Consider the following 10,544-nt stretch of genomic DNA (forward strand, 5'->3'; position numbering starts at 1 on the left):
AAGCCCACACCATAATCCCCCCTCCACCAAACTTCACACATGGCACAATGCAGTCAGACAAGTACCATTCTCCTGGCAACCGCCAAACCTAGATTCGTCCATCAGATTGCCAGATGGAGAAGTGTGATTCATCACCCCAGAGAACGCGTCTCAACTGCTCTAGAGTCCAGTGGAGGCGTGCTTTACACCACTGCATCAGACGCTTTGCATTGCACTTGGTGATGTATGGCTTGGATGCAGCTGCTCGGCCATGGAAACCCATTCCATGAAGCTCTCTACACGCTGTTCTTGATCTAATCTGAAGGCCACATGAAGTTTGGAGGTCTGTAGCGATTGACTCTGTAGAAAGCTGGGGACCTCTGCGCACTATGCGCCCCAGCATCTGCTGACCCCACTCTGTCATTTTACGTGGCCTGACACTTGGTGGCTGAGTTGCTGTTGTCCCCAATCGCTTCCACTTTGTTATAATACCACTGACAGTTGACTGTGGAATATTTAGCGAGGAAATTTCACGACTGGACTTGTTGCTGGGATTCACTGAGCTCCTGAGAGCGAGCCGTTCTTTCACACATGTTTGTAGAAGCAGTCTACGTGCCTAGGTGCTTGATTTGAATTCAACACCTGAATTCAATTATTTGGATGGTTGAGTGAATACTTTTGACAATATAGTGCGTAATGTAGGCTTCTATTCATTTAATGCAAACGAGGATAAATTGACATAGGAGCTGTGGGCAAATTATATTCATGGCATAGAAGCGGCAACTTAAATAAGGTGTTGCCCTATCGGTTAAGTGTCTAAAAATGTCATGAAAGAATGTGTCTGTAACTCGTCTTTAGCATCTTGACCTTTAAAAAAAATATGTCTGTGAAGGTTCTCAGTCATCCAGGTCATGGTATATCCAAAAAAGGTTCAAAAAAGGCAACTGGACTTGTAGAGTTTTTTTTCTTCTTCTTTTTTTTTTTTTTTTTTTTTTGAGAAGACGTTTCACCACTCAACCGAGTAGCCTTTTCATTTCTAGGGGACTGGTGGGAAGTTTGAGGTTTAAATAGGAACTCCTACTGAAAACTTAATCGTATAAAATTTTAATAAAATTTTGTGGTTTTATTTTGAAGGTTCAGGGCGGAAATCAAAACTTTCACTCCGCCTCTTTTTCCTGAAGTGAGACGGAACGTGCGCTGTTAACTTCCGCGACCTACAGGACTACAAATGTCTCCGTCCGGCTACGTTTTTGCTGGTTGTCAGTTGAAGCCTCTTTGAACTGCTACAGCGGAACTCGTCACAACAACTCTCTGTGTGTTCATCTGAAAAGTTGAGTATAAACTTTGTCCAAACCAGTTTTGTGTAACAACTCGGACTCATATTGATTCACACAAGTGTTTATCTGAACCGCCGCATCCGTCGAGGTTTGTTATCGAGCGGTTACACTTTTTGAAACACAGAGCCAGTTTGAAATTCAAAGGGATGTATGGAAGCGTTGGCTGCGGGTTAACGTACACTAGCGTGGAACAGATATGAGGTTTAAGTTGAGGACAAAAATATGTCTCCACACACGGGGAAGCTGTTACTCAAACATTTTGTACGTGGACGCTTTTCGTGTCGCACTTAAACAACTGGGCGAGGCCCCGTCTAATCTATGGAGAGAACAAAAATGCTCAACTTAACTTTAGGTGACACCAAACTGTTTAGATTGATGTGGAAACGTGTCTTAAAGTGGACACGTGTATTGAAAAACACAGTGTTTGTATGTTGTGATGCGTGACACAACTGTCCCACTTCATCAGGTCAGTGTCCATATGGATGTCAGTGGTGTTAGAATGGTGCATGTCCGAAGAAATTTAAGATGCACAACATTATACATGAAATATAGATTGACATACATATTGCAGACTCTTAAAGGGGAACTTTTTACAACCTGGACCTTATTTCTGGCATAAAATACGATCGTTTACTCACCCATATAACTTTGGTGTAATTTGTAGTTGTTCGGGAGATATATAGATCTGCGTATATCCATATAGTGGGAGTGACTGGGGCACCGAAACGCAGCCTCTAAATAACGCATTATCTGCCATGAAACTTGTTCATTTCACCAATATTTTGTTATCGTACGCTAGTGCTATTCCCCGTTGAGTCCGGAGTTACCTGTTATCATCATCTGGGCTAAATTTATCCCGAAAGACTATAGACTCAAGTTATATGGGTGAGTAAACGATCATATTTTATGCCAGAAGTAAGGTTCAGGTTGTAAAAAAAAAAGTAGTAGTAGTTCCCTTTTAAACATTCATCCTGTTCATACTAGCTTCAAAGAAGAAATCCCACACGTCCCTGATTTCTAAAGTTAAGTTTCGACCGCTGTTTGCTATTCACCACTGACCTTCAGACCTAAGAACTAAGGACCAGGAACTTTTAAGTCATTAAAAGGCCAATGCATTCCATTCGGTGTTTTACCACTGCAGGAACTCATGGGTTATGACATCTTTCAGGCCCGTTTGCACCTTGTGTGTTTGCTTCATCATGTGCTGTAGTGGACAGCTGTGGCCCAAGAACCAGAGGGTTAGCGGTTTGATCCCTGGTACATGGCCCACATGCCCAAGTGCACTTGAGTAAGTACGCCTCACAGCAAGAAGGTTCCGGGTTCGACACCCATGGGCCGACTGGGGCCTTTCTGTGTGGAGTTTGCATGTTCTCCCTGTGTCTGCGTGGGTTCTCTCCAAGTACTCCGGCTTCCTCCCACTTTCCAAAGACATGCTGGTTAGGTTCATTGGTGATTCTAAATTGGGCGTAGGCGTGATAGACGAATGGTTGTCTGTCTCTCTGTGTTAGCCCTGCTATAGACTGGAGACCTGTCCAGGGTGTACCCCACCTCTCGCCCGATGACAGCTAGGATAGGCTTGGCGGCCCCTGCGACCTTTCACAGGACAAGTGGTTACAGAAGATGGATAAGTGAATGTTTTGGTTCCGTGCAGTTCTCTACGGGCTACGCTGGGTGGCGATCTGTACTGTGGGAGGTGGGAAGGCACATATAGCAGAGGTGCTAATTACTGCACCGGAGAAGCACACAGTTTTTGACCGTCGTCGTCGTTTCATTGCTCCGTGGCCAAAATGTGAGCCTTTGTTCAGTTTGTACATACAAGTTATAGGAGTACCTTAAGTGTGTGTATAGATCGGCTAAGGTCACAAAGCCATTGGATTATTTAGATTTACGATCGTGAATAAATGTTTTGGTGCAACTGCTTGGACGTCTTCACGGGTCTCTTTCAATGGATCCACCACAGAAAAGGCCTACAACATTTAGTGAGGTTGTTCCCCAAAAGGTCATTAGTCCTCAGAGAAAGTTCCTGTAGTAAAGTAATTGGAGCATTATAACAGCCTAAGTACATTTAAACATTGGCTTTAGGAGCTATTCTTTGTTATTTTAGTCTTTTCACAAGAAGTCCTGCTTTTCTGAGCCACTCCCACTGCCTCAGAAAAATGATTGTTCATCAGTAACATGCTAGCTCTGACGTGTTTCCATAGGCTATCAGCTAACCAACAAGTTGCGTGTGTTTCCGCGGCAGGATGAGTCTACGAGAGATCAGCGAGAACGTGAAGCTGGCCCGTGAGTACGCCTTGCTGGGAAACTACAGCTCGGCCAGCGTCCTCTACCAGGGGCTGCTCGAACAAATCAAGAAGTATGTGTTCACAGTGCGAGACAGCAGTTTTCAGCAGAGATGGCAGCAGGTAAATATGACGTTAATAACATCATATCGGATCATAATCCTGTTTGTTTGTTTTTTTCCTCCTGATGCGTATATATATCTATGTTAATTTCACAGTTGTGGCAAGAAATAAGTGAAGAGAATCAGCAGGTTCAGGACATAATGTCGACTCTGGAGAACTTTCAGCTGAACTCGACAGCCGCTAAACCCAGCAACCACGACGACTGTGAAATTAGGCCTGTGCATGTGGAGCCGAGGTATTGTATTCAGTTATTTACAACTCCTGCTTCATTACTTAAAAAAATTTCATCTTTCGCTCTGATATATCTTTCGAACAGCATGTTGACTGTGCAGCTTACAGAGCTGTGATTGGTGCTGTAGAAGCTTTTTGTCCAAGAACAATAGTCTTGATGTAGTCATATGATTGAGATTAGTAAACTTGAGCCCCTGATCAGAGCTTGTTTTGTTCCCGCTCCGCCCTCCACAGGCGTAGTCAGTAAAGCTCATACTGCCACTTTGTTTTCATTTTTTTTCCTTTTTGGTTAACTGCATTAATACACTTGTTGAGTATTTCTCCAAAACGGCACAATGGCTTTGTGCAGCCTGGGAATTCCTAAGAATTTCTAGATGATTCATTTGACCATGCATGCTCTCCTGCACAACACAAGTCAGGTTTTTTTTTTTTATATATATATATATATAGTTATAGATGGTGGTTTCTGATTTCTGTAAATTGTTGCTTTAGTCAGTCCAAAACTAATCACATCATTTGTTAGTGCCCTGATTTGAATAAAACTGTTATTATGGGTAATATACACTGTCTGGCTAAAAAAGAAAACAAGTCTCCACCTGGATTTAACTAAGCAAACAGGTAGGAGCCTCCTATTGGATAATTACTGCATGGGTGATTATCTTTCAGCTGGAAACAAGTTATTTAACCCCAACTGATGCAATGAGTAGCTTCTCATTTATGGGGACTGAACAGCTGTGTAGCCTTAAGAAAACCATTAATCAGTGAAGCTAACTGGAAAAATTAGCAATGCTTCAGTTTGCTAGGGAGCATAAAGATTGGACTCTGGAGCAATGGAAGAAGGTCATGTGGTCTGATGAGTCCAGATTTACCCTGTTCCAGAGTGATGGGGGCATCAGGGTAAGAAGAGAGGCAGATGAAGTGATGCACCCATCATGCCTAGTGCCTACTGTACAAGCCTGTGGGGGCAGTGCTATGATCTGGGGTTGCTGCAGTTGCTCAGGTCTAGGTTCAGCAACATTATGTTGCCCAAAGAATGAGGTCAGCTGACTACCTGAATATACTGAATGACCAGGTTATTCCATCAATGGATTTTCTTCTTCCCTGATGTTCACGGGCATATTCCAAGATGACAATGTCAGGATTCATGGGGCTCAGATTGTGAAAGAGTGGTTCAGGGAGCATGAGACATCATTGTCACACATGGATTGTCCACCACAGAGTCCAGACCTTAACCCCATTGAGAATCTTTGGGATGTGCTGGAGAAGGCTTTGTGCAGTGGTCAGACTCTCCCATCATCAATACAAGATCTTGGTGAAAAATTAATGCAACACTGGATGGAAATAAATCTGGTGACGTTGCAAAAGCTTATCGAAACAATGCCACAGAGAATGTAATCAAAGCTAAAGGCGGTCCAACAATGAAATATTAGAGTGTGTGACCTTTTGTTTTGGCCAGCCAGTGTAATCATTCCACCGGTAAAAATGCGTAGATTTAAAAGTTTACGGTTGTTGTTACTGACACCATCTTGCTGACCTCATTTCACAGACATTCTCCATTACCCGTTAGGCGTCCTGCGAACCCTTATAAAGAGAGCAAACCTGCCAACAACCGCCTGAGTGTGGCTGTGAGGGCCCAGCAGAGGCACTCCCCTCGAGGCGCCAACGGGGACAGGGGCAAACCTTCCAAAGGCAAAGACAAGAGGGAGTCAAAAGAGGCGAAGGACACGTCTGGCAGAGCGAAGGACGATAAGGTGGGGAAAAACATGTTGGAGGTTTCAGCTTGAAAGAACACGCTAGGCTTCCTTCATGATCTTGCATAACATATTCAGAGGCAGCTCTTTGCATTGCTGGTTAAACAATATACACATGCTCCTTGTTTACGCACTACTTAACCTGTCAATCCAGTTTTATTGTACTGGAGAAAGCAGACCACATGGAAAGAGTAATAATGTGCAGTGTTCTTGTTTTGTCTACCTTTCAGAACAAAGCAGGTGCCCAGGAGAAAGAACTAAAAAAGTTTGACGGGACAGGTTATGATAAAGACCTTGTGGAAGCCCTGGAGAGAGATATTATATCCCAGAATCCAAATGTTAAGTGGTAGGTGTTCCCTTGTGGGTGATGCACTTATGTTATATCCTTCCTCCATATTTCAGTATTCCTAATTATGTGTGGTAGACAACCTTGACACCCCATAAAACCTACAATGTAATATCTTACATTTTAGGGACGACATTGCCGATTTAGGAGATGCAAAAAAACTCTTGAAAGAAGCGGTGGTGTTGCCGATGTGGATGCCTGCATTTTTCAAAGGCATAAGAAGACCATGGAAGGTATTTATTTAAAGGAAATGTGTGTGTGATTCGTTTTATGCTATGCATTATTACATGGAAGGCTTTTCCTACTTTAGGGAGTGCTTATGGTGGGACCTCCAGGCACGGGAAAAACGCTCCTGGCCAAAGCGGTCGCTACTGAATGCAGAACCACATTCTTCAATGTCTCCTCATCCACTCTCACCTCCAAGTACAGAGGAGAGTCTGAGAAACTAGTTCGCCTTCTTTTTGAAATGGTAAGATCAGCACGTTGAGCTGTCAGGGTCTTTTGAGGAATGTTTGATTTGTTCTTGTCAGCTTTAAAGGGAACTACTGTTTTTTACAACCTGGACCTTATTTCTGGCACAAAATACGATCTTTTACTCACCCATATAACTTTGGTGTCATTTGGAGTCATTCGGACGATATTTAGATCCACGTATATCCATATAGTGGGAGTGAATGGGGCACCGAAACGCAGCCTCTAAATAACGCATTATCTGCTGCAAAACTCGTTCATTTCACCAATATTTTGTTATGATACACTAGTGCTATTCCCAGTTGAGTCCGGAGTTACCTGTTATCATCATCCGGGGTCTGTAGATTGACCTACTAACCTCTGACCTGGATGATGTCATCTCTTGTTTACCTGTAATTTGCTACTGCTAGTTTTTTGCAGCATGGCTGAATATTTTTCTGATTCTGAGGTTGTGGACGACGACTTTGTTTATGATGGACGTCCTTACCGTTTTGAGCCAGATTATACGGATGAGGAGCTCGTTGAAAGGAGGATATGGAGGCAGAGAGAGGAACAGCTGGCCAAAGAACAACAAACCGCTGCACGTCCGCGAATAGATAGTAACTGGTGGTGTTCTTGTGGACAATGTTCGTCTGTGACAACAGAGGAGAATCTACAGATCCCGGATGATGATAACGGGTAACTCCAGACTCAACGGGGAATAGCACTAGCGTATCATAACAAAATATTGGTGAAATGAATGAGTTTCGCGGCAGATAATACGTTATTTAGAGGCTGCGTTTCGGTGCCCCAGTCACTCCCACTACATGGATATACGCGGCGCTCCACTGGATCTAAATATCTTCTGAACGACTCCAAATGACACCAAAGTTATATGGGTGAGTAAACCATTGTATGTTATGCCAGAAATAAGGTCCAGGTTGTAAAAAACGGTAATTCCCCTTAAAGTTCCCGTGCAGCAGCAGCATCAATGAAAAGTACTTTTGTTCTTTCCGTAGTGCTCTGTTAAATGTTATAATTCCCATGAATTACCGTTGAAGCCCAGCCTAGTGTTACCAGACTTGACTCTCATCAGAATATGAGTTTGGTAACGCACATTTCAGCTGATACATGGAGAATAAAAATACAGCTGCATGCAGTTGGATAGTCTTACAGCCAGTCAGAGCCATTTGGTTGTAAACAAATTCAACTCCATGTTGCTTACATGACTGTAGACTGTAGACCTACATCACTGACCTACATCACTGCATAAAACCTGCTCAAACTATTTGATTGTCACTTTGAATCCTCTTACAGGCTCGTTTTTATGCTCCCACTACAATCTTCATTGATGAAATTGACTCCATGTGCAGCCGCAGAGGAACTTCAGAGGAACATGAAGCCAGCAGGAGGGTCAAGGCAGAACTACTGGTGCAAATGGATGGTACTATATGACACTTTATTATCAGTTTTACTTACCAAGACTTGCATGTAGTCCTAAAATCAAATTGTGCTACTGAACCATGTTATCAGTGCAAAATGGTCAAAATATGATCTGATTCTACACTTTTTGGATGGACTGTACTGTTTAGATTGAATTTCTGTTATTGTGGCTTTTGTGCAGGTGTCGGTGGTGCATCTGAGAATGATGACCCATCAAAAATGGTGATGGTGCTGGCCGCCACCAACTTCCCGTGGGACATCGACGAGGCTCTGAGGAGACGGCTGGAGAAAAGGATCTACATCCCTCTCCCTTCAAGTAAAATCATTTCTTTACTGCAAAAAAAAAAAAAACGAATGATATTGAGAACAACGTCTAAAATGGAAACACATTCACTGTGTGTTGATTGCAAAGCGGAGTTTCTTGCCCGCTGTTCTTACTGTCGCCTCTGTGTTTGCAGCTGAAGGACGAGTGGAGCTGCTCAGGATCAATCTAAAAGAGCTAGAGTTGGCCGGCGACGTGGACCTGGACAAGATAGCGGAACAGATGGAGGGTTACTCAGGAGCTGACATCACTAATGTCTGCAGGTCAGGCTCCTTTCCAAAATATTCAGAGTTTATTACCCCCACCGTAGCTTCTATAGGCAGACAGAATAGACAGAATTTAGTGGCATATAGCCAGTGCTTGGCCAAAACAAAAGTCGCCACCTGGATTTAACTGATCAAATAGGTACGAGCCTCCTGTTGGATAATTACTGCATGGGTGATTATCTATCAGCTGGCAAAAAGAAGAGAGGTAGATGAAGTGATGCACCCATCATGCCTAGTGTCTACTGTACAAGCCTGTGGGGGCAGTGCTATGATCAGGGGTTGCTGCAGTTGCTCAGGTCTAGGTTCAGCAACATTATGTTGCCCAAAGAATGAGGTCAGCTGAGCATGAGACATCATTTTCACACATGGCCACCACAGAGTCCAGACCTTAACCCCATTGAGAATCTTTGGGATGTACCGGAGAAGGCTTTGTGCAGTGGTCAGACTCTCCAGTCCAAGGCTGCTTACTTTTGCCATTTATGCAAGAGACATGAAGTTAACAAAGCAGTGTCAAAGTGCCCATTCATAAAGAAGATGCACACTGAATTTAAAGGACATGGGCTTTTATTTTCAGAGTCAGAGCCTTACTGTATGAATCCTAAAAAGTGAGATTTCAGGCCTGTTTTGAAATCTCTGCTTCATTGTATTTCATTGACCCATTGTTGTGCGGCGGTGCAGGGACGCCTCTCTGATGGCCATGAGGCGACGAATCGAGGGCCTCACACCGGAGGAGATCCGTAACATCTCCAGGGACGAGATGCACATGCCCACCACCATGGAGGACTTTGAGTCATCCCTGAGGAAAGTGTCCAAATCTGTCTCGGCAACTGACCTGGAGAAGTACGAAAAGTGGATTGAAGAGTTCGGGTCCTGCTGAAAGAGGAACGCCTCCTGTGTCTGCTGCGTTTGATTGTGAGGCGGGGAGTGCGACTGTTGGCTGGTGTGGCTGTGTTTTTCTGAATCGGTCAGGTGATTATGATGAAGGCAGCTTTATTACAGTAGCTACATAAGTGCACTTGAAGTGTTAAGGTAATGTTATGCAAAAGTCTTAAAATTCATTATTTCAACAGACGTGAAATCATCAAATGTGTTCATCATAAAAGACGAATCAGATGTAGCTGATGAAACGTTACATGGTCAATGTAACACGAGTTAATTTCCAGATGTTTTACTTCTACCAAGTGTCATAATATCTTTGTACTATTTGTATTTATTAGTGGGATTCTCAAGAGGCAATCAAACCTGACTTCTTTCTTCTCTTTGTATTGCACTTTGATTTTATGTGGAACCATGTGGTTGTTTCACATGTTTTGGAGATGTACTATCTTAGGAACGTAACACTTTTCTATAAATAAAGCTAATAATGGACACTAACATGGTCTTGGATGTCACTTGAAAAAAAAAATAAAAATACATGCCTTGTGCATTAAAGGGGAACTACTGTTTTTTTACAACCTCGACCTTATTTCTGGCATAAAATATGATCTTTTACTCACCCATATAACTTTTGTGTCATTTGCACTCGTTCAAGAGATATTTAGATCTGCGTATATCCATATAGTGGAAGTGACTGGGGCACCGAGACGCAGCCTCTAAATAACCCATTATCCACCGCGAAACTCGTTCATTTCACCAATATTTTGTTATGATACACTAGTGCTATTCCCCGTTGAGTCCGGAGTTACCTGTTATCATCATCCGGGGTCTGATGATGTCTGGTTCATCCACAGCCTCAGAATGGGAAAAATATTTAGCCATGTTGCAAATTACAGGTAAACAAGCCGACCATCGTGGGTGCGCGTGGCGCTTAGAGATGACATCATCTAGGTCAGAAGACATCATCCGGGGTCTGTAGGTCAATCTTCAGACCCCGGATGATGTTGATGATAACAGGTAATTCCGGGCTCAACGGGGAATAGCACTAGCGTACGATAACAAAATATTGGCGAAACGAATGAGTTTCGCGGCATTTAATGCGTTATTTAGAGGCTGCGTTTCAGTGCCCCAGTCACTC

The 10,544-nt window shown here is 43.3% G+C and overlaps 1 protein-coding gene across 2 annotated transcripts; it reads left to right on the plus strand.

Annotated features, from left to right (window-relative positions):
- Window positions 1-1,178: 1,178 nt before the first annotated feature.
- Window positions 1,179-10,544, plus strand: katna1 (katanin p60 (ATPase containing) subunit A 1). Of its 2 annotated transcripts, none has more exons than XM_084560961.1 (11): window positions 1,179-1,309; window positions 3,559-3,721; window positions 3,817-3,956; window positions 5,499-5,703; window positions 5,934-6,049; window positions 6,177-6,282; window positions 6,360-6,518; window positions 7,817-7,943; window positions 8,124-8,258; window positions 8,401-8,527; window positions 9,209-10,544. In XM_084560961.1, exons 2-11 carry the CDS (start codon window positions 3,560-3,562, stop codon window positions 9,405-9,407), a joined length of 1,476 nt encoding a protein of 491 aa, XP_084417087.1. In that variant the 5' UTR covers window positions 1,179-1,309; window position 3,559; the 3' UTR covers window positions 9,408-10,544. The 2 variants fall into 2 exon arrangements, with proteins under 2 accessions (XP_084417087.1, XP_084417088.1); XM_084560962.1 differs by having other exon boundaries at window positions 5,520-5,703.

Source organism: Chelon labrosus (assembly GCF_963514085.1).
Source record: "Chelon labrosus genome assembly, chromosome: 14".
NCBI classification, from domain to species: Eukaryota; Metazoa; Chordata; class Actinopteri; order Mugiliformes; family Mugilidae; genus Chelon; species Chelon labrosus.

Bases quoted from the DNA above. Each gene is read 5' to 3' on its own strand.
- katna1 (XM_084560961.1), top strand. From the start codon at position 3,560: ATGAGTCTACGAGAGATCAGCGAGAACGTGAAGCTGGCCCGTGAGTAC. The intron at 6,283-6,359 runs GTATTTATTTAA...TTCCTACTTTAG, and splicing joins GCATAAGAAGACCATGGAAG to GGAGTGCTTATGGTGGGACC. The intron at 8,259-8,400 runs GTAAAATCATTT...CTGTGTTTGCAG, and splicing joins CTACATCCCTCTCCCTTCAA to CTGAAGGACGAGTGGAGCTG.